Source organism: Psilocybe cubensis, chromosome 9 (genome assembly GCF_017499595.1).
Source record: "Psilocybe cubensis strain MGC-MH-2018 chromosome 9, whole genome shotgun sequence".
Taxonomy (NCBI): Eukaryota; Fungi; Basidiomycota; class Agaricomycetes; order Agaricales; family Agrocybaceae; genus Psilocybe; species Psilocybe cubensis.
Window position 1 is genome coordinate 629,527 of NC_063007.1, and position 23,210 is coordinate 652,736.

At 44.3% G+C, this 23,210-nt stretch overlaps 8 protein-coding genes across 8 annotated transcripts; 4 read left to right on the top strand and 4 right to left on the bottom strand.

The window, feature by feature from the left end:
* Positions 1-82: 82 nt before the first annotated feature.
* Positions 83-1,057, top strand: JR316_0009640 (uncharacterized protein; the record flags this gene model as incomplete). Its single annotated transcript, XM_047895333.1, has 3 exons — positions 83-205; positions 256-490; positions 711-1,057. The coding sequence occupies 3 exons, from the start codon at positions 83-85 to the stop codon at positions 1,055-1,057; spliced, it is 705 nt and encodes a 234-aa protein (XP_047745052.1).
* Positions 1,058-1,479: 422 nt separating this feature from the next.
* Positions 1,480-2,454, bottom strand: JR316_0009641 (uncharacterized protein; the record flags this gene model as incomplete). Its single annotated transcript, XM_047895334.1, has 4 exons — positions 1,480-1,594; positions 1,645-2,197; positions 2,256-2,279; positions 2,322-2,454. The coding sequence occupies 4 exons, from the start codon at positions 2,452-2,454 to the stop codon at positions 1,480-1,482; spliced, it is 825 nt and encodes a 274-aa protein (XP_047745053.1).
* A 1,509-nt stretch (positions 2,455-3,963) lies between these two features.
* Positions 3,964-4,992, bottom strand: JR316_0009642 (uncharacterized protein; the record flags this gene model as incomplete). Its single annotated transcript, XM_047895335.1, has 2 exons — positions 3,964-4,318; positions 4,985-4,992. 2 exons carry the CDS (start codon positions 4,990-4,992, stop codon positions 3,964-3,966), a joined length of 363 nt encoding a protein of 120 aa, XP_047745054.1.
* A 2,679-nt stretch (positions 4,993-7,671) lies between these two features.
* On the top strand, positions 7,672-8,612 carry JR316_0009643 (uncharacterized protein; the record flags this gene model as incomplete). Its single annotated transcript, XM_047895336.1, has 5 exons — positions 7,672-7,707; positions 7,768-7,914; positions 7,982-8,197; positions 8,248-8,379; positions 8,445-8,612. The coding sequence occupies 5 exons, from the start codon at positions 7,672-7,674 to the stop codon at positions 8,610-8,612; spliced, it is 699 nt and encodes a 232-aa protein (XP_047745055.1).
* Positions 8,613-9,798: 1,186 nt separating this feature from the next.
* Positions 9,799-11,423, top strand: JR316_0009644 (uncharacterized protein; the record flags this gene model as incomplete). Its single annotated transcript, XM_047895337.1, has 7 exons — positions 9,799-9,801; positions 9,857-10,153; positions 10,206-10,396; positions 10,449-10,524; positions 10,578-10,616; positions 10,674-10,970; positions 11,028-11,423. The coding sequence occupies 7 exons, from the start codon at positions 9,799-9,801 to the stop codon at positions 11,421-11,423; spliced, it is 1,299 nt and encodes a 432-aa protein (XP_047745056.1).
* Positions 11,424-12,391: 968 nt separating this feature from the next.
* JR316_0009645 (ADP-ribosylarginine hydrolase Tri1) lies at positions 12,392-13,648 on the bottom strand (the record flags this gene model as incomplete). Its single annotated transcript, XM_047895338.1, has 1 exon — positions 12,392-13,648. The coding sequence occupies one exon, from the start codon at positions 13,646-13,648 to the stop codon at positions 12,392-12,394; it is 1,257 nt and encodes a 418-aa protein (XP_047745057.1).
* Positions 13,649-15,218: 1,570 nt separating this feature from the next.
* Positions 15,219-19,928, top strand: JR316_0009646 (uncharacterized protein; the record flags this gene model as incomplete). The annotated part of the gene is made up of 16 exons (XM_047895339.1): positions 15,219-15,350; positions 15,402-15,515; positions 15,573-15,711; positions 15,768-15,851; positions 15,900-16,041; positions 16,092-16,170; positions 16,237-16,347; positions 16,623-17,019; positions 17,078-17,137; positions 17,186-17,493; positions 17,543-18,649; positions 18,703-18,963; positions 19,020-19,166; positions 19,221-19,341; positions 19,465-19,593; positions 19,648-19,928. 16 exons carry the CDS (start codon positions 15,219-15,221, stop codon positions 19,926-19,928), a joined length of 3,612 nt encoding a protein of 1,203 aa, XP_047745058.1.
* Positions 19,929-20,795: 867 nt separating this feature from the next.
* Positions 20,796-22,859, bottom strand: JR316_0009647 (MFS-type transporter pytF; the record flags this gene model as incomplete). The annotated part of the gene is made up of 8 exons (XM_047895340.1): positions 20,796-20,900; positions 20,980-21,152; positions 21,449-21,965; positions 22,022-22,172; positions 22,225-22,284; positions 22,351-22,402; positions 22,458-22,583; positions 22,661-22,859. 8 exons carry the CDS (start codon positions 22,857-22,859, stop codon positions 20,796-20,798), a joined length of 1,383 nt encoding a protein of 460 aa, XP_047745059.1.
* Positions 22,860-23,210: the final 351 nt, after the last annotated feature.

Sequence of the window (23,210 nt, forward strand, 5' to 3'; positions counted from 1 at the left end):
CCGCGGAGCGTGGCATGACGAGTCTTTACGATTCAGCGTCACGCTTTGTAATAATATAATATATATATAATATAATATAAATATGTCCAACTTTGACGTGGATATCGGTGCAATGGACGAAGTAATATTCAGACTCCAAGGCATAGTTAGCGACAAGATGCTACCACCAATGGCAAAGCCTGCTTCGTACGTCCACTCCATTGAGGTGAATTAATTACAAATGAGGACTGTTACAGCCGCAACAGAACGGTCAAGCAACAACCATATTTACGTACCGCCATTGCTATCACGGGACTCGGAGACATTGTGTTCAATAAGGTGATGGAAAAGCTAGAAGAAGTTTTCCTCCGTTTTGCAAACAATTTTCCCGCGGACAGCGTCAGCGGCTATGACCCAGTTCTTCACAAAGACACGGGTTTCAATGTTTTCCATGCGCATAGCCAATATTTCACGAAGGTATCCGCATATCAAGACAAATCTGACAACATAGGTTTTCATCCCCTGGTCGACCCTGATAACGTGTTGGCGTCCATGGTAGGGGACAGTTTCATCCACGCAATTGATAACAAGGTACAGTTTCTTTGTCGGGAGATACTTCCTGATGGAACAGCCAGATATGTTTAGAAAATACCAATAACACATCACAACCAAACTAATATCATGTTGCAACAGATATTATTCTTATAATCCTGCCTCCATACGAATTGGAGACATTGTCGAGATCAGTGTTGCCTTTGTCACATTTCCTGCCCAAGGAAACAAGTACAAATTTGTTGTCGCTCTTCGCGGAATACTTGTCTTGGACCAGGAGGCAAGAGAGGTAAGCAATGTTACATTGAACAGTCTCATAGCCATTCATAACTTCCAACAGAAAGCTGATATTCTCAGAATGCGGTCGCGCTATACTCCAGCGAAAAGACAGGTTGCTGTTTTGTGTAGGACAAAGAGGCAGCTGTACAAAGGTCAGATTGACATTGAAGACACGCAACAGAGGATGACACGTATGCGCTTAAATGAGGACACAGTCCACAATAGAAATACTATGTCCCAAGATTAATACATATGTACATAGAAAGACAAGGATATCATAAATGTGCTGAACGAACAATCAATCCATTTGCGTGAACATTGTAAATAACAAGGAATAATTTGTCAAGTCATTTTCATGACAGAAATTATCTGAAGATGTTAGTTGGCACCCCATGGGAGAATCCTGCGTACACTATACGCAGAATATTCCCACACTCGGCTGAATATCGGCGAGGAAGTCTGTGGGAGAATTCTGCGTACACTGTACGCAGAATATTTCCACACTTGGCTGAATATCGGGAGAGGTTGACCGTGGGAATATTCTGCGTACACTGTACGCAGGATATTCCCACGCTCATCCGCAAGTCAAACTTACAAATTAAGACAAAAAGAATGAGGACAAGAACACAAGTTTATTTCGAACAAAAATTTGACTAAGGATGGAAGAAATTACAAATATCCATTCCACAAGAGGCTTTGTGGTTGAGGGCGATGCAACCAAAAAATATCTGCCTTTCTGGATAGCAAATACAAAACAGTTGCATGTACACGGTCATCTTTTTGCCTACATTACAGGAATTAAATTGACAAATACTAAAACTAAAGAGCACACACCTTATACCCCTTTCCCAGGATTTGATAGCTTTTTTGACACGCTTGTGTAATTGGTAAACATCTGCCGCTGTGTAGTGAAAATCTAATGCAATACCGCTGATGCGACGGACACCAAAATGCAAACAATCAAATTCATTGAGCAACAATGCCCACAAATTGGCTTCAACAAAGGAAGTCTGATTTGCTTTGGGTAAAAGAGGCAAAGAATAAACCCAACAATGCCTGTCGCCAACCCGTCTAATCCCAGGAGAGAACAACTCTGGATAAGGATCGTAATCCAGCACAACGAGAACATGACCACGAGATGAACTATACCCAACATTTACGTTGTCCCTGATAGACTGTATCCTGCTTTGGATATGGCGGTCCATTTTCAAAGTTTGCGATGGAATGGAAAGAACAAATTTCAAGCCACGGGAATGATATTTTGCAAGAAATTTTTGCGCGCGCTTGAGGTCGGCAGAAGGTTGCAACAGAGAGACTTGATGTCCAAAGGTAGCATTTGGATACAAGCTGTACACCTTCTCAAAGGTAACAAAATTCATGACGCCGGCTGCAGTAGAACAAAATTGAAGTTAACATTGTTTTGACACATGACATTGGGGACATACTGCTATGATACCCCAAAATGCACTCTACCACCGATTGACAAGTCGTAATCAGTTGGACAAAAGAACCTTGGCACCATAGGTTAACGACCACTCCAGTGGTATTGTAATGTCGATGAAGAGGATGTTTCTGAAGGACGATTTTTTCTATTTTCAAAATTTTTTCCGCTGTGGTGTTGTCCGGATATTTGGGATGCGGCATGATAGTAAATCCAATGGACATCATCCAGGAAAGAACGGGAAGAGCATATCTGTGCTCGACATACATGTCCATGTCACCCGGAATCCATATATTAGCACGATTGATTACGAAACTTTATGTAAGTAAAGTGAGTTCTTTTATCCCCACAACCCACTGTACAAAAATATGTCCTTGCCAATTGTCCCCATCAGTAAATCATTGATGCCATCAAAATTGCGTGATTAATACCGGTTTTTTACTTAACCGGTATGCTTGACTTAATAATCGGTTACTATCATAGAATTTCTGTTAGTTTTTGTTCCTACCAAGGGGATATGGAAATTAAAATACTAGATATTAGCTAGGTAGATAGGTTAGCTGCCATATGGTAGAAAACAAAATTAGATACCATTACATTATGACTTTTTAATTGCAAGTTAAACATTTTGACGCAGATAATCATCGCTCATAACCAAAAACTTTATAATAATGACCTCATTTAACTGATTTAAGGCCATTAATTAGTCAAAATCAATTACATACCAACTGTTTTGCATGCTTTATACACCTCTAACGGCAAGTAGAGGTAAATAGAATGCTTTATTGTTATCAAAAAAAATTTAGCATGAATGACTAGCAGACTGTGGTGGCATAGAATAAAGAATAATAAACATTATGTATCTAGCTATTATCTTTAATGCCACTTCAAATAACTTGTCATATTAAACTTGTTGTGCTGTTCATACTGGCCATAAATTAATAAGCAGACTGTGGGAATAACTTGCATATAGTGTATGCAAGTTATTCTCACGGTTGCCGCACTTTGCATTGAGCAACTTGAACTTCTCTGGTAATTCCTGATATATTACTGAGATGCATTGCATATACTTTAGGTAAAATACAAGTATTTTTGGCAATAATAATTATTTTCAGTCCTAGTTTAGATGATCTTATTATATTTTACTTGCTGTGGTGTTTGTACTGGCCGTGAATTAATAAGCAGGTCGTGGGAATATCCTGCGTACAGTGTGCGCAGGATATTCCCACGGTCACTACACTCAATTTGCATTGAGCACTGGCCACTTTGGTCAAGAGATGGTCATTTTGAATAATGTTTTCCATGCATTGAATGTATTTTGGGGAAGAAATAATGCACTAACACTTGCAAATTATGCTTGAAATATGTTTCCACACAGCCAATTGTGTTCACAGCAACATCAAACTATGCCAAAAAGAAATATGCGCACCAAACAAATGTTTTTGCACACAATATTGTTTCACTCTTGATGCACTTTTCAAAAATAAGAAAATTATATTTATGGGAAATATGTCCCCACTTGGGCAGCCATACACATGAGCATTCTTCCATCAGTTTTCCATACGGGATTCTCCCAGCAGATCTGGAATTCTTCAATATTTAGCAGGTATGAAAATTATAATAGACAAGTTCTTCCTTACAATTAGGCCTTATAACCTGTGCATAATCTAGATTAAAAAATATTTTATACAATTGTGAGATGTAAAGTCTTGTCATGCCACGCTTTGCGTTGGACCACTAAAACAAGTAAAATGCAAAAAGGTGGAACCTGAAATAACCAGGCCAGTCTTGAACTGGAGAAGACGAAACAGCAAATGTTCATTGGGTTTGAAGATAGGAGCAAATAAATTTTTGGGACGGAAGGCGCGGCGCATATAGCCCGAAACGCGGTCGTTTAGCTTCTTGCAAGTCCAAGAGAAACGGTAAAGAGTTTTCAGATCCATCTGATCCATGTACACATCGTCCATGGGAGGCGGAAAGACTCTAAAAAATAAGTAATAACCAAATGAGATAAAACAGTGAACATACTGTTGGAAACGCAGTGCGGAGAAAAGTGCATTGTCTATACTACGTCAATAAATATATTAACCGTAAGCCGATAGACGCCCGACGTAGGGGAAGAACAAATTGGTATGTGTGAGAAACAATCATGAATCAGAAAATCAAATTCAAATAGTACAGAACGCCCAGAACCCAAGAACGCGTAATTATTTCTATTTGAACTCTGATTGATGAAGCTACCGATATCAAGGAACGTGTGTGCCTGCACAGTTCTATTTCCAACCTTTCAGACCCATAGTTCAAAGAGTGCATTTGTTCCATCTCTAAGTATTAGTACAATATATAAGCACGTTGGCTAGACGGTTCCACATGGTTTTAAAAATTAAACAACAACGCAAAAAAGTGAATTGAGTAGGACTATTGTTGTTGGGTATAATTAATTTTATGGAAACGCACATTCACATTGCGATCAAAACAAATCAAAAACAACCTTTAAAGTAACCAATGGTAAAAAGAAGTCGTAGAATGAATTGGAAAGGGGTTGCTTAGGGGGTCCGGTGACCGCTTAAGGAAAATACCGATAGCGGTAACGACATTGATCGCATCAATAATATTTTGATGGGGACAATTGGCGAGGACATTATTGCTCGCTGGGTTGTGGGGATAAAAGAACTCATCTTTACTTACGTAAAGACTCGTAATAATCAATCGCAAGATAAGTGCAATACGCACTATGACATTGTGAAGGTGAGAGGCGGAAGGTTTGAGTGCGCTACAGTCGACAGTGGAGAGCGACCAAACGATTTTCCGTGACGTTGAATTCACCCGGGACTTTCCGTCGCATTGTCGGCCCGTCAATGCCGTCGATCTCGACTCAAACCCAACTCCGAGTCAACTCCCGCCACTCGCCATTGTTGCTTCGAGTCAGAGATCTGCCTTACATCCATCCCTCTTGATCATGTATACACAGCCTTCGGTATATGAGGTGTCTCTTAGATTGAAAGAATGCATCTTCTGTCTGAAGTTCATACCTCGCCGACCTTGTACTAAGTTGCAGAACATCCGGTCTTGCGATGTCCTCCGTCAGCCTGCCAACCATATCGCATATCGCAACGTGGAATGATAAGTGATAGAACACCTGAGGCAGTTTTCAAGTCAAAAAAAGTAATCATCTTGAATTATTCATCCAAGAGTCATGACCGCCATGGACAGTGAAATTCTCAGATTGCTTCTTCGGTCCCATTATAGTTTTTCTTACTACATATCTCACGTAAAAGTGCTATTACGTGTATGCTAAGAATAGAGATCATTTTCATCTTTCTTGTGTGTAAAGTACTTGGATCGTCGTGGATGCGGAATCGTTTCGCCTGAAAATCCAAATCTAGTCATCGGTAAAACCAGGTTTGAAACATGATTCATAGAACTCGCGCTGGCTGTCAATGATGGGAACACAACCTTTCTATACAATCGTCCTCTCGGCGGAATAAATCACATATTCGACGGTGAGTGGCACTCTACCATCTGGAGCTTATAGAGGCACATGTACCCTGAAGTATATTAGTACATGTTCCCAGCCAAAGATGCTCGAAGAAGGGTTCTGTGTATGTGAGGCCCACTGCGGAGGATTCCAGAGAACACCCTGAGTTTCAACGCCGGGAAGCAAGCTGGAAAATTACAGGTCTTTAGACACTGGGCAGTCTTCTATTGGAAGATACCATTGTCAAAAAAAATTTGTCTTTCCGGATGCGAAAACTTCTTCTGAATTGAGACAGAAGTTCTTGTGCGACTCCTGAATTGTGGCGGCGGACACGACCAGCTGAGTGGCTTGCCACTCGAGCGAGGGAAAGATTGTTGTGATTTGACAGATTTTTGATTTAAAACTGCTTCTCGGACTACGTACCGAATTATTCAGGGGTGTGCGGGCAAGCGGAGTGGTGTTTGTTGGGCTGTCAAGTACATCTCCAGAAGTGCTCCATGGTTGAAGAATACTTCGATATAACCCCGTCGACTTTCGTGTCAAGGCGTACCTTCTTGTCCGGTTTGGATAATCGATTATACTTTCCAAGGCTAGATTTCCCACAACTACACACAAAAAAACAAGGCTTCTAGTCAGCAGTTGTAATCTGATCAGCTACACACACTTAACGAGTGGCGTGTGAAAGTGAATATGGCAGACTTAATGACTCGATTATGTCTAGCAGAGCATTGAAATGTGAAGAGTCGCAGCATTATCCGCAGTGTTGGGGATAGGTACACGAGGACATGGAAGCTTCGGGGTTTCGGTCCTCAGTTACCCTATCTTCGTTGTTCATTTGTCGGAAGATCCAACGGAATCATTACTGCAGATGACTCCCTCATCCCCTCCTTACTAGAGATATCCCATCCAAGGGACGCATAGATCCATATATCCGCCGACTCTTCGCCGCATAGAATTTCAGCAGACAATACACAACAGTCTATAATGTATAAGCTTCTTTCGCCTTACACATTCCTAGAAGATAACCCTGTCCATCCTGATTAATGTCTTTGAAGAAGGGAGAATCTGGCAGTTCTTCCTACATCCGAGTCGTCCTTGAGTCAAAACACCTATGATGTGGATAGATACCAGCCTTACCGCTGTGCACTCGGAAGGCGTGTAATATGGTTTGACACGTTTGAGATGCGTTGCAATTAAGCGCAATAGCGAACTTGTCTGCGTTTCCATTTGTTGTCAATTGAGTAGATAGTTGATTATAACATTATTCATTGGTTTCGATCTCGTGAGTATACCATCTTCAGTGGCGGGTGCTTAATCAAGGACCGGTCTCAAAAAAATAACATAACGGAGTATGTTTTTCGTAGCAAGTTGAAGGAATGCCATCTTTTTATCGGAGATTGAATAAGCTATTTTCGCCGTTTCCATGTGCCAGAAATCACTGTCAATGGGAAACGTTCAATTTGACACATCTTTTGTCTCAGCCATACAATCCAGTATCTCAATTTCGTAAGTTTATATCAATCTTCCATAAACAAGCGCCCGACGTGAAGGTATTAGTTGAATATTACCGTATCACTTCGCGGCAGTGAACTCAGAACGTTTTCGATGCTAAAGATAGCTGTTGAGATACCTACCTTTCTCCAGACCTCACTTGAGGGACTCCTTGCTGTTAGCATATTGTGCTAGGTAACTAATTTAGCTATGACTTTAACTCCTTTTGTTCGATTTCCTGCCCACGATTTGTGAAGTTCACCCGATGTATCTTCAGGCGCAACATCCCGAAGATACCGCAAAATGTATTGTGCACAACTAGTCCAATATCCCTAAATATAGTACCCACTGAATGTATAAGAACCCTAATGTTCAACCATCCTATTTTTCAGTTTGCAACCACACGCGCCATACCAGCTCACAGAACGCTTATCATTTCTTTCGGAGCGCCATGTCAACAAATCTAGTGCATGCACCTGTTCCGACTGTCAGTCCGTCATTTTTGCCGTTGCTTAGACGCCGTGTTAATTTGTCATTCTTTCCTTAGCCTCTCGCTGAAGGGACACTTGTTACCCTCTCCCGAGAGATAACCGGAAAATATAAGTACGATGGCCAAGATGCTACGCAGACGCTCCCGCCCGGGACACAAGTTGCTATTGGGAAGTCCATGGAACTTGCCCATACCCGAGTGTCTGTGAGTTTTGCTTGTAGATTGCATTATTGCGTCCACGCGGAGCTCACTGATCTTTCCACACTTTCAGACAGGTCTACCAGGCGGACGACCTGATGGTTTCATGTATACGCTATATGTTGAGTTACCAGACAAAACTTGGTGGACTTTCCTGTCCGACGGAGTAGTTATTGGAGGGAGAAACAAAAATATTCCTCATAAGCTTTTATCCAAAGAGCCTACATCGAAAAAGACGAAGACCAGTCCCGCCGTAGTGGGAACATACTTAACCGACAGATTTTTTAGGGTACGTATCTTGTTCCTGCGCTCAGATTTGAGCTAACTGGTATAAAACAGCCCAACGAGATGCCATATTTAAGAGGTGACCACACCTACAATGCAGGTAGAAATGGCACGGGCCCCGGTTCAACCATTACCCTCACTCTTGGAGATCGTATAGTCATATCCTCTGATGCACATAGCAACAATGTATGCTCTATTTATTGCCAATGAATCGCATTTCCACTGCTTACTATACACTGTCTTGATACCAGGCTTCCCTCAAGATATCGGTACCGCCGACTCGGATGCCAACGCCGAAAAATCTACAGGAAGCTCACTATCATTTCTCTGCAACACAGCGTGGAGAGAAGGTTATTCCTGTCTGGACATCTGAAATTTTCTGTATCGAGGGTGTCGATTTTACCGTCAATCGCCAGTAAATAGCAACTAAATTTCTTTGTCAATTCAAGGTTTCCAGGTAGTCTGCTTCTTCTAGGCGCCTAATTATTTTGCTCAGCCTGTGGTAAAGATGTACCAAATAATGAGATTACAAGTTTATAAAATTTTTATTTATGGAATTTTTGAAGTCCGCAGAGTGAAATGTGTGGTCATTGTGATGCCACGGCGACTCACAATTGAAGCATTCGACATAGTCAGCATAGTTAATCTACATGGTTAATCCGGTAATTGAACGCATGTGCCAAGATTTGAGAAGAGAATTTCGTACATTAGCGAACAATATAGTCAAATCGAAAGGAAAAAAGGACGTCTAGGAGGTAACACTGGAGTCACTGTGTACTTAAAAGTTAAAGCACTTAGAACGTTACGGAAGGTCACACATCTCGGTCTAAGTTCAGGTCCAGGTCCATTTGGCCTCACTCCCAGTCGATCCGACGGTCTCCGTGTTCTATATATAAATATTGTTGATTGTTGGTTCTCAGAAAGGAATTCGGAAGAAAACGCGGATGTCGTTCCTCATCGGCAATGCCTTGCTGAAAGTGAAATTTGGAACTTGATTGGACTCCTTTGGAATTAAAATATGCCTTGGGATCATGCATTCTGTAGGATGGTTATAAAATCACTGGAATTTTATTTCCGAATTTCATTGGATAGTTGGAGAAAGTACTGAAAAAAGCCAAAAGGTCATCCTTGATAATTCGAACAATTGTTACGCACGTATATGTACAGTACTGTCCAAGGCCTGCTACTATGGTGGTTGATCGGTTTGGACATTCGTTTAGTCATCAGCAAAAATTTTACATATAAAAGGTGTTTTGTCAGAAACGGTGGCAGGGAACGAGCCGAAGTCAGACGATGTCTTGATGCCAGGGAAGTCGGTTTGGACATACATTCGTTTGACCCATTTCCTATTTGTTATGGCAAAAAAAAATCATGCAGAGTATACATTAGAATACATGTACAAATTTTCATGAGGAGCACAGTATCGCGAGATCCAAACCAGTGTCCAATCCGATCGCGAAATCCAGGACCCAGGTCATCTGATGCGGGATCACTACAAACATTGGCAAGCATTGGTTGAAGTTATGATGCTTATCCCCAACTTCTCTTTGCTTCCAACTGTCACTAAGTAATTGGAAACACCCGCACCTGTAAAGAAGTCTCATAATGGTGAGCTTACTTCCACTATATTTATGATTCTGCGTAATGATACAAGTTTCGACAGTCTTCAGGGCTCACGATTCCCTTTTCATTTGAACATGGCGTTGAAGTCGATGAATTGGAGCGATTTGCTTTCTGGGACTCTCCCGACGTGGTCAAATGGTTCAAGGATCACGGTTATACCCTATACAAGCGCAGCGTTTACAGCGGCGAAGAATTAGCCACGTTTCCCATCTTCCCACCAGACCCTCAAAGTGGACCTGTTGAAGCCGATTTCCCATATGCTCACCATGATATGGATACGACGGATCTTCCAGAGGTATACCAAACAGACCCACCTCTATCTGGTGTTGATACATCTGTAGGTGGATGTTGTGAACTATCATTATAATCTTCTAATATTACATCTCTAGGGAAAAATTCTATATGCTCAGGACTCCCTGAAACGACATGTTGTAATCAAGCTTGTGCCAGACAACACAGACGAGTATCGAGTGCTGCGGTTTTTGAGCGAGCAAAGTATGGATACGTTGAAGGAGAACTGTGTTATTCCTGTACTGGATCTCCTACCAATAGAGGGGTTCTGGCTCGCGGTGATGCCAAGGTAAGCTTGGTTTGCTTTAACAACTTTGGTATGTTCTCAAAGTGGCTTGCAGATGGGGCATTGGTATTTATCAGCCAAATCCACGGTATGTGTATGAGATTGTCGATATCATTTACTCGAGACTCAAGGTATATTTGAATGATATACTGGTGTCAACCTTGCTAACCTAGCTATACGACAGAGTCTAGCCTATCTCCATGATAATAACATCTCGCATGGGGTTAGCTTTAAAGCAATTCAAGCTCAATTTCTGGATTTACTGACATACTTTTGACAGGACATTAGGGATGCGAACGTTGTAGTGAACCATTTTGCAGATTCACGATTACTACCGAGAGGGTACCATCGGCGTAGTAAACTGCGCACTGAAAGGCGCCTGTTGTACGCCCTCATTGACTTTGACTTTTCAGTCATGCTGGCACCAGACGCTGATAGGACTAAATTTCGATTGCCTTACCAACGATTTTTGGGTACAAACAACGTAAGTAATGACACGGCTGCTGGGGAACACGATTATAGCCCATTCGTTGGTGATGTGGGGGCTTTGGGTGTTTCATTGTGTTTTGAATATCAGGTACACTATTCTGTGTTTACTTCTATATAGTGCTGGCGCTAAAGAGTATGATTATAGTGCCGCACAAAGTATCTTCCTGTCTTAGCACCTCTGCTAGATATGATGACAACCTGGGATCTTAAACGACGGTTTACTGCGGCTGAAGCTTTGAAATTCTTTGAGCAAAGCCTTTCCGAGATGACGCAGAAGGAGCTAGAAGTTGAAATTTCCGGAAGTATCCATTACGAAAATTACTCGACTTATAACAGGTGGCAGCAGATGCATCCAGCCTTGATGGAAAAGTGGAAGGTGTATAGGACGCCGCCCATTCCCTGGCATCTGAAAACCCTTCGTGCCATATACGGACGCTCAGCAGAATATAATCTCCACATCATACCTCAGACCCGGCGATTTTTTGCGGGGGTTATGTCCATGGCATTCAAACTTTACTGCAAGCTCCTATTCTGGGCGTAAAATCATATCTAAATATTCCTCTGGATGTATCTACTACATCGCTATAGCCGTATTTTACTTTGGTTCCGTTATTTTACGCTTCATCAAAGAGTTTAAATAAATTACGGGACGATCCCCAATGTTCGACTTTGAGCCATTTATTCAGCAAAGTCATTGAGTCTTCTGGTCTTGCCATAGGGCGCGCAAGATACACATTGGGTCACTAAATACCCTACCTTCATTCATGCTTCGACAATGGATCTCCGTCGCCTTCCTCTGCAACATACCAGTAGCCAGCCAAACCTACGAAGAAAAATCCAAAGGTATCTACATCATAGCCAACAACAATGCATGAAGTTCCTCCGTGCCATGAACGACCGCCTCAACCAATTTCCCCATCGCATACCGCAGACACGACGGAATTACCTTTTCTACGGTGCCTGATGCAGACAGGGATGCTCAACGGGAATTTTGGAGTTCTTCAACGACTTTGGAATGGTTCAAGCATCGTGGCTATAAGCTTTATCGCTCTATTGACGAAACCGATAAAATCTATCCAATGCACCCACCTGAATGCTTTGAAGACTCTGAATTCTCCTTTTACTTGGCTTATTATTCATTCTTACGCTTCCTTCGAGACTCTGAAAGATAATGATATGCACCCACTTGAGGATGACAACATCCGGGTGAGTATTTATTAACAGATATTATTACATTCGCAGCCAATATCACAAATACGATGATTACGACCGATGGAAGACGCTTTCTCCCGACTTTGTGGAGAAATGGAAAGTATATAAAGCTCGAAAGGTACCGTTACGGATTCGCCTCCTCCGTTGGCTATATTTCAAGCCATACTTCTGCCATATTATACCTAAAACTAGACTCTTCTTTAACAAACTTTCCTATCTTCCTCGTGTAATCGTAGGAATGTTCCTGTAGACAAATGCTCCTTAACACACTTGATATGATCAATAGTATGTAGCTGATTACGAGCCAACTTTATCTTTCATTGCTGACAGATCCTTGGCCACCGTGTCGATAATATCACGGCGTACCAAGTCTTCGCACCATGATTTGACTCGTGTCGTCCAGAACACTCTATCTCCATCTCCTTCCTCTGCTGAATACCAGCAAGCAGCCAGACCTGCGAAGATAGCGCCAACAGTATCCGCATCGTCACCAAGGTTCACCGCCAACAATGCACCGTCTTCAAATGTCGATGTGGCAAAAAAGCAGTAGAGCGCAGCTACAGCAGAATCTAGGACGTATCCGGTCGAAGGCAGCTGCTTGACCGGAGGGATAGTATAAGCAAAACCCTTTGTCTTCGTGGAAACTGTTCCTGGTCGTTGGGTGTCCGCGATGAGTCGGAGTAATGGATGGTGCTGCCAATACCAGGCCTCGCGATCGACATCATCTTCAGGAGCAGGACGGATACGAGAAGGAATCGCTAGGGCATCCCGGAGTGTAATCGTCTTATAAGGGAAGCTAGAAATGTAGTGAAGGAGGTCAAGTTTTGAGAATCGTTTAGCGGAGGGTTTGGGGGCACGTGTACTCTCCGCCATGATGGTGGCGATCGCACCGGTCCACATCTCGCACATTTCAAGACACAAGGGACTAGGATGCGTCGCCCGACTGCTCCTTCTTGCGTAGTCCCTTGCTAAAGCTTCATCACGCCAGTAGAGAAGACCTATGGGTACGATGCGCATCAAGCTCCCATTGCCAGAGAAGTTGACGCTCGACAAGTTGCTCTGAATGCGATCAAGCGCTTCTTCAGGTTTCGATGACTCATAGATATATAGTGCTTTATTGATAGTTGCCCCGACGTCAAAGCAGCTCCCGATCGCTGATAGATGGCCTTCGTTACGCCATCGATTATAGAGTTCAAGTTGATGCAGTTCGTCGAATCCACCTTTCTCGGATGACTGGGTTGGTGGCTGGTAGGTGGTCAAAGATTCTGCAAGACAGAGTGTCATGGAGGTGTCGTCTGTCCATACCCCAGCGGGGAGGCCAAAAGTTTTATTGGGCTTCATGGTATCGATGAAGGGGAATGAGAACCGGCCGCGGAATTCAGCAGGGCCACCGAGTGCATCGACGAGTGCGGTGGCAAGGATGGTTAACTGAATTTTGGTAGCTGAGGACGCATGTGTTGGGTACTGTGTGCGGAGCGATCCAATGTTTGGCGTGTCTGGTTGCAATTGGACGCCCGACACACTCTCAGCGTCATTCTTTCCAAAAGGTGCCATGGATAGCCAATCTCTTGCGGGTCAAATAGAAGCGTAGTCTGAGCGTTATGTGTTAGGTTTGTGGTCCTTTTAAGTGGCAATTGTTTGGGGCGCTCGTACAGCCTTCAACTTTCATAAAATGCTGTGCATTTGGGCGGAAGTGCACGGTGTCAAACCATGGCACCATACACTGATACCGCTGCCAAGGCACACGCAGCTGTGCTCTGTAGCAATCGATTTATTGCTCGCAGTGCGTCTGCACTTAGTTTGGTGATGTTAACCTGGACCTCGTATGAAAGCAGTGAATTGAAGGGATTGCTATGAGAATAGAGATGTTATGGTTGGTATAAGTTGTGTCCATCCGAAAACCAAGGCCCAGAATCACAACACAGGCACAGGGAACATGGTATCCAGCGCGTAAGATATAAGACGTCCCACTAGATGCGGTCAAGAGACGATAAAGAGAGATGATGTAGCGGATTTCACCCTCACGATGCAAGCATGCAGGATAACGAAGGGATCGGTGGCTCTCCGCAAGAAATCTTCACAGGTTCAACTTCCTAAAAGACTTTCCAGTCATCTAAATCTATCAAAAGGAAAATAATTAGCATTTTGAATGGCAATAAAATGTATGATGAGAAAGGTCAGGATAACTAGGATTTATTCGGGTGCACATTGCGCAACGTTTTGATTTTAAACGGCGTTCGCTCGAATTCATATGACATGAATTCATCACATAGCGAAGGGATCAGAAAGGAACAACGAACTCACCATGGGATTGCAGAGATCAGATTGCAATTGTATTGAACAGCAGCGTAGCAGAGAGACCCGTCTGGATCACCTTGAATCCGAGACCGCAATGAAATGTCATGGAATGGGGACCAGAGCCAGACTCGATAGATAAACCAGAGCCAAAACAATATCCGTTACCGACAAGGAAGGAAAGGAAAGGAAGCAGTACGTTTATGTGAGCTGGGTCTCATCGAGGTCGGGGGTACACGGGAAGATAAGAGATGACATGGCATGATGGCATCTTTGCCGTCTTTGTTTGCCATACGCCGGTGAACCAAGCTCGGCATCATCCGAAACCTTGTCATAATGGCCTCGCTGCGAACTTAAACTTGCTGGCTACCTTTGTACTCGAAATCAGATTTTACTTTCATCCTTTGATAAACGGTTGCAAATCTCGTGAATGGATCTATATCCCCGGTGGCGGGATGTTTTTAAGATTCCATTTCTCCCATCCTCCACCAGTTTCAATGAGTCTTTGGTACATGACGGAACCGACCACGACAAAGGAATATTGGAGGCATCATATAAAGGTACGCATTCTGGAAATCGACTATCGTTCCTACTTCTCTTCTGACCGTTTTAAATAATTTTTGCGCCAGTCGCTATTAATACCCAAGTTTCGATAATTCAGGTGTACACTTCATTGTAGGTCATTGCGTTCACTATCGATCTTGGATACACTCACATACGTCGAATCTAGTCATTCGCTCATTTCCAAACGTTTAAGTGGACAGGTACCACTACTTGAAATACACTCGTCTGATACATCATTTCTTGTTTATTCAATCGGTTTACTTCCATGTCTGGTCATACCACTGAACACACGCCTGAATGGGATTTCGTGAGGGACTTGGACAACCCTTCAAATTTTACATCTACTTCGATAATATCATTGTCGGAGAACAGAGCAAGGATTAATGAATGTGACGATGTATGCCCGATAATCCGTTCATGGAGCTCTGACTGACCAAGGAATACTTAGAGTTGGCTGGCTGAGCAATCTTCTGGACCGCCCGGTAAGATTACAAACGACTATGACAAGTTCACCTTTAACGAGAATCTAGATGTACCCACTTTCACCCCTGCCGCTCAAAAAGTTAGTAAAGTTAAGATATTGTTTCATTTTACTGAATCCTGAACTACATTATCCCAGGTTCTCAAGGCGCTCAGTTCCAGACTATATAACATTGCAGTTCATGTAGTAGACAACGTAATTCAGACAGCACAGTCGGATGCTATCGAATACAACCGTACAGTAATCAGCGCAAATGATCTTACATTTCCTGAGTTTGGTGGGTCATTTTACATGTCGCTAAACGTCAACTTATGACTAATTTTTGAATGCTAGACTTTCGCATAACGAACATCAATGCCGACAGCATTGAGGCGTCGTACAAGATGCACGGATACCCCTGTTTCGGTAGTTCTAATGGTATGATGCTGATTTACTGACTATATCGATCTCTGAGCGCTTCGATAGGCAACCCGACTCAGGATACGCAAGCATCTGTGAACGTCGAAGATTCTGACAAGCAGTCATCCGCAAAGTCGACTATAGATAGACCGACAAAGGATCTTCCAAAGTCGATGACAAAAAAACGGACTCTCCCCGCGTCGTTTGAGTCTGTGTCTTCCTATTCGATGTACCTTCCGTCGGGTTCAAAGAATGAAGTATCTTCCTCACAAAAATCGTCCTCTTTACATTGGAAGAGCGAGAGAAAAAGGCAAAAACTTGCATATGTCCAGAGAAGGTATGGCATAGATTTATCTCCCACTTTATATCTAATATCAGTATCTCAAATTTACTGAATTCTCAGGCTATAACTCAAGCCCATGCTCTTGACGGGCATTTCGACTCTATCAAGAGTAGCTTCAAGTTCTTCCTCTGCCCCCCTGGAAAAAGGCTAGAGTTGAATTTTACGTCAATAGTAGGATTTCCTGAACAGTAGTAGTATATCTATATACATATCTTAATGAAACCTTTCTTCTGGTGCCTTTGGTATCTGGCGTTGATACTTAGCAATCTCGCAGCACGACTCGATGGATTTATACCGTGAATTAAGAGGGCGTGTGAATCGGACACCTGACGTAAACGCGTTTCTACGCGTTAGTCCATGTGACGTGACTCAACGCGTTCAAGTTCTTATTTCGTGTGTCACGAAGTTGCATTCGTCACAGCGGTTCTTTCTTTTTGATTCTATAGAGCAGGATGTCTTTCTCTGTCCCGACGTCGCCTGCAATGTCCCGCTCGAATAAAGCGCAGCCAGTAACACCTCAGCGACTACCTCGGCAGCAACCTCGTTCCCAGTCCTACTACAGGTCACCACTTACGCCCTCAGCAAGTCCTTACACTCCGATTAGCCTCCGTTCTTTGGATTCAACAAGCTCATCTACCTTGACCACCCCCGACAACATTGGCAGCGGTCTCAAGAAACGCTTAGCGTTTTCTGCTGGATCTCCTGATGTTCTGCGCAACATCAATTCTAGCCAGGACAAGAGTCTGGCTGATATCGCCGAGAACTGGCGATCTCGCGCTAGTGAGAATGGTATCAAAGTCGCGCCCGCGCCTCAAGACGAATCCCAGTTCGGTGCAGACGAATGTAAGCTTCGTATATGCGCTTCAAATTCCATATTTTGCCACTAACGATGCGCATATAGCCAGTGACATGTCAATGTCCGACGTCGTCAACGATCACAGCATTCTTTCCTCGGAAGAAGGTTCGTGCATAAGCGCCAATTTACGACACTGTACTGACTCTCTACTAGCCCTTCTAGCCGCTCCATTTCTTACCACCCACAGAAGGCTGAACAGCTTGCCCGCCATAAGACCTAGGGCGCAATCGCACGCGTCTCTGCCCTCTTCTCGCATGAACCCTTTGTCTCCTGTAACCTCGCGTATCAATAATCGCATAATTCCGACATCGTCCCCCTTGCAACCTCGTCGGGTGCCAGTATCGATGAACCAGAATATCATGTCTACGCCTCCCCCTAATCGCATTTTGGCGAGACAATTGAAGTTGAAAGGGAGTCACACGGATCCTGCACAACCTAGAAGGCGCGAAGCCTTTGGAGCGGTACGTTTTAACTTATATCTCAGGTTTCATTGTCTAATCTGTGCTTCAGGCTCCTACGCCTTCACGCAGCATTGGTCACAAAAATGCCAGCTTGAGTCTTACCCTGGAACCTGACACATCCCTTGACTTGTTTGATATCGATGAAAACGACTACGAGGCCGAGCAAGAGTACCAAGACGAGATCGAGAATTCCTTCTCTCGTGATTTACAAGCCCTTCAAAACAGTAACTATGGCTATCCCTCCTTTGGTTTACAGCAGCAGCAACCTCAAGTTTTCGGACAGTCACACTTTGCCGATCCTTTCCAACCAATCAGCAACGGCAATGGATTCGTGAAAGGCCACATGCTGAATGGCATTCCAGAGGGCATCGAACACCAATTCCATGCCGTCCGTCAACCCAATCCTCAGAAACAATATTACGACGACCACCGCCAAAGTGGTCATGTATTTTACAATCTACTTCCACAACATCAGCCTCAATACAATCCAGCCATGCCTCATCCTTACGCTGCACCTAATTATGTCCCTATGTCGCAGCCATCTCTACTCCCTTTCCAACATTCATCCACTCCCGCAACGGGTTTCTCTGACCATTCTACCCCGGCTATGATGTCCAAAATTCATTCGCCACCCCATGTCCCTGATGTTTCCCCAACCGACTGCTCTGTTTGTCTTGCTTCAAAGCCTGCATCTCTTGCTATTTTACAGCCATGCAAGCACCCCCTTTGTTCCGCTTGTCTCACGAGTGCGCTCAATATTGTCGGGGAGAAAGACATGGAGTGCGCTGTGTGCAAGCAAAGCGTTGCCGACTTCAAACTGGTTATGGGTGCGTCAGCTTCATCACCAGGTAAGATCAATATCCCTGTTGAACCAATCAAAACCTCTGGAGAGCCTATTGGTTCATTTGCCTCTACATTGGATAACTCAAACATCTTCGACGATGGGGCGATGGAGGATATAGAAGAGTTACAGAGCGCATTTGAATTTGGACTTGACTTTGGGGACCTTCGCGCCTCCACCCCCAAGCTCGAACAACAGGTCGAAGATCGCTCCATCGATGGCAGATCCCAGCACTCTGTTTCTCAACTCGGATCTAGAAGAGACGTTAGGAAGGGCGAGGACAACGTAGTTCTCCGTATTGATAACGTTCCTTGGGTAAGTATTACTTCCCTTGTCAGGCGCAATGGCTAATTTTTTTTTTTTTTTAGGATATCACACCTTTACAGATCACCAAATGGCTTCAACAGCCAATCGAGCGAGTGCATGTCCTTCTCGACGGGAAGGGCAAGACTCTTAGCCATGCTTATGTGGAAGTTCGCGATGCGACTACCGCTGGTGCTATTTTGAGAGGAGAAGCTGCTTCGCCTAACTCTTCTGGCAAGAAGGAAAGAGGAAGTGTTCTCGGCAGGGGAAGAAGGGCTCGCGGCGTGACAGTTACCAGGAGTGGGCAACAGGAATTAATGAGAGACGTATGTGATATCCAATCTGTAACTATGGTTCGCACCATTTACACCGTGTTTGACAGCTCTTTCCTCATTGGCGTGGAGGTTTCGATGGTTCTCGCCCTTCTCTCGCTGGTTTGGAAGGAGACAGGATCATTGGAGCCCTTGAGGGCGGCCTCTTGACTGAGCAAGAGATATCTGGGTTGCTCTATCTGATCCGAGAACCTGACGTCAGTCTTTTCATACCCTCATGAGGATGCGTTCGCTGATTTTTGCCTTTGCAGTCGCACTTCCTTAAAGTGCCTTCGCTGCCGTTCCATTCTCTTGCAAGCATCTTAAGCAAGTTTCCCGCCGATGTTGATAGCCGTGTGTTCTGGTCAACTGGTATCAGAGACGTACTGCTAGGTATGTTCTACAGCTAGCACTTTTGAATTCTTGCTAATCGTGCATAATAACTTGTTTTAGACGCTACATATAGTAAGTTTTATTTTTACTTTATTTCGTGCACTGTCTGACCATGTGCTGTAGCTGCTCTTCAAACTCTTATTCCTCGTGTGGAAAAGGCTACCGAAAAGGCGAAGTCTTCTGGACAACCTGAAGAAGAATTTACCATGGATTTAGTCATCAACCTCCTCCATACTGCATTGGAATGCAAAGGTACTTATCTTTTTATGGCGATGCAACTTTCACCTAAGCTCTTCAACTTTGTAGCCTTTACCGCTCAGCAACTCCGGAAGTTGACTGAATTCGCCCATACCCACTCTCTCCCGCTGCCGGAAAGCGATCTTTCCGGGATGTTTGAACCCCATGGCTCGGTGAATTCATCCAACTTTTTGAAGACAGCATCGACACACGACTCTTCAAACATGGCGGTCAATCAAAATCAAAAGTCACTTGCCAATGAAGCATCTCTCGATGATTTGGCTCGTGAATTTGGAGTTGATGCGCAGGTCGTGCAAGCTCTTGCTCAAAGGTTGTCCAAGATGGCCTAGGTTTCCTATATGCTCCAGTCACGAAAATCATGCCCTGGGCGGTCGATCGCCCATTTACAAGAGATTGATTCTCTTGGACATTGCTTTCATCGTTTTCTCTCTTCCGTTTCTCTTTTCCTTATCAATCATCCGGTTTCTCTTCAGCATTCCGTCGTTATCCACTTGCTATCCAACGCTCTCTTGCTCTTCCTTCTGCTATCATCGCTTCTGCGCTCAACCCATACTTCAATCCGCCTGCGTCTTCCCCCTTCATTTTTCCCATCCAAACATCATTCAATGCCCCGTAACCTGCCATACAATTTGCATGCCTTGCCGAACTGCCCATTCATCATATATACCTAATTGCATCAAAAACAAACCACATTCCTCACCCTCGACCTCAACGCCATGGACTGTTACTCCTGCGCTTGTCCGTACCCCATCGCTGTCAATTCATCTTGGCTTACTCTTTTATTATATTCCCGTCTCACTTTTTTTGTTATTCCCCTTAATAGGCTCCTGATACCTCGTTGTTCACGGATGTATTATGGTTCCCACTTTTAGTGCGCTGTTCTGCCCTCCTCCCCCTGGTGTATAATTTTTATGAAATCGTTGCAATGTTTCGTTATAACGTCCTTTTTTTATTACGTGTATTCATCAGTTCTCGGTCGAATGTTATTAAAAATGACTGTTGTGGTCCCATATATTACATGCCCGTGTCTGCCAGTGCTTACTGCTGCTCGACTCAAGTCGAGGTAGTGAAATGGATTTGGGGTTCATTCATCGCAAACACCAATTTGCAACACTTCTGCACTTTCGGAGCAAAAGAAGAACGGAAAAGGAAAAGATAAACAGTTATATCTATTTTTGGATCTACAACAGCAGTATCTACCTCCTTGTCCTCCATTGTCGTTGTCGCTCTCCTTGCCGTCTCACACTTGAATTCATTAAAAAAACTATCAGAAGCAAAAAAGCGCCAAACAGCTCCAACACCTATAAAATCACAAAAATAGATGGGAGTTTGGTTAGTTAGTTTAAGCGATTTCCATGAACAGTCCTGCTTTCCACTCACCCCAGTGAACACACACCCAGCCCACCAGCGATCACGGCCTACAAGAGCCGCGGCAATAGGCGTGCCAATCAGACTCGCCAGTCCTACGGGAACAGATGCCAGCCCGAGGCGCAGGCCTGAGCGCGACACGTCTTGGTCCAGGGAGAGCACCGCAGGAAAGTACAGTGACACCGCTGAGTCGGTTTTAGTATGACTGACTCTGAAAGGAAGTATGATCGGATATGCGTACCAGACCCAGAGAACATCCCGTACCTTTGTTAGTTAGTTGGTATGAATATCAGTATCCTTTTAAGAGTGGAAACGATGGTTGACTGACAATATACAAAATAATATGATTGATGGGAGGTTCGTGCATTTCGTCATTACCGACGCTATGATACCTAGTATCCTCCCAGAAGGAAGGAAATTATCAACCCCCAAACAACAAGAAGAAGAAGAAGAAGAAGACATCGCGCAATGTATCACCCACCTGTAGCCGCCATACAAGGAATAAACACCTCGAACACGCCATACCAATCTGCCATCTGGTTGAAAAACAGCCTGCCGAAAATGCTGCTCGTGTTCAGGATCGCGAGCAGGTACCCGCCTAGGGATGTGGATACGTGTGCTTCGCGCAGCGCGAAGAGTTCGATGGAGAATATGGGGTTGTACAGCGCGAGAGAGCCGACGAAGCCGAATATGATGAACACGAGGTACGATGGGGTGCGCACGAGCTGGCGTAGTAGAGGCATGCCGCTCTCCTGGACGGTGGTGGCAGGCCCGGGTGGCGTACTAGCCTGGGCAATGTGTGTGTCCGCAGAGCCAGAGTTGATCTCCGGTGGCGGATAGTTGGTTTTGATGAGCATATTTGCCAGAGCGAGGCATGCGAGGCTGATAAATCCGCATATGCGCACACCCCATGCGAACCCGATGGGCCCATTCAGGAATTTCTCAAGGACGATCGAGAAGAATGTGCCTCCGAGTGCGGTTCCAGTGGTTATAATCCCCTGGTGATGCGTTGAATACACAATGGCATTTTTGGAGACTGGTAAATTTCGCGTACCATTGCTAGACCACGTCGTTCGATGAAATGCTGTGATACAGCTGACGAGATGGGGGTGTATATTATACCTATCGCAAGGCCGAGTCCCACACCCTGCGATAGGAATACTTGATAAAACATGTTTTCTTTCGCCAATGAAAGCATGAAGAGTCTGTCATGATGATTCTCAGCAAAACGGCGCACAGAATTTAAATCGTACTTACGAGAGCAAGAACAGAACATAACCAGGCAGGGAAAGCCACCGGAAATGGCCAGAATCAAATCTGGGGGCCATTCAACATTGTCATAAGTAACCTTGATATTCCTGAGAGAACGACGCGCATACATACACTCCTGCTACAAGCACACCCACCAAACTTTGAAATCCCAGCTGAAGCGAGCCTTCATAATGTTCATTGTACAGGAAATAAAAAAGACTTCAAGGAGACTGACTTACCAATCCAGTTTATACTAGACGGAGTAGAATTCGGCAGGTAATGTTGCACGTAGAAGTTCTCCATTGTACCGAACGATGCAGGGCCCAGACCTATCACACAGAACATCGCCAACCATCCTCCGGCGACTGTGAGATTGCAATTCGATTAGCGCCGGAATAATACACTCTAATTTTCATATGGATAAGAGAGTACTAGCCTGTACACCATGCATCCATCCCTCCATCGTACTTCAAGACCACTGGAGAGACACCTGCAGTCTCTGCATCGAGCGCACTCCGCCCCTCGGATTCGAGAGAGCTAACAGGCACGACCTCGGATCCGTCCAACCCTCCATGCACACATTTCTCCCTGTCCAGCACCTTCAACTCGGAAGTCGCAGAGAGAGATGCCATAGCAGTCATACAGAGAACAATAGTAGTGGGTACAAATAGGCGGAAAATCAAAACACCCACTCAAGGCTTTTGAACCTACCCAAGTCACACAAATTCAAAGCGCGAACTTGAAGCAAGCCATCAGAAATCGAATCATACGCCGGAGCCTGTTATGAGCCGCTACCGTGACCAGTGGTAGTACCTGGCCAGCTAGACAGACGCGGCTCGATCCCCCCGAGGAAGTCCAAGATAGAAGACAAGGAAGACTAGGAGTGTAGGAAGTCTGCACCGGTCGGCGTGTTAATCACCGAGCTTTTAATTTCTGATCATGATGAATGGCTCCAACGACTAATAGGTACACATGAGCAAGTGCTTATAGGT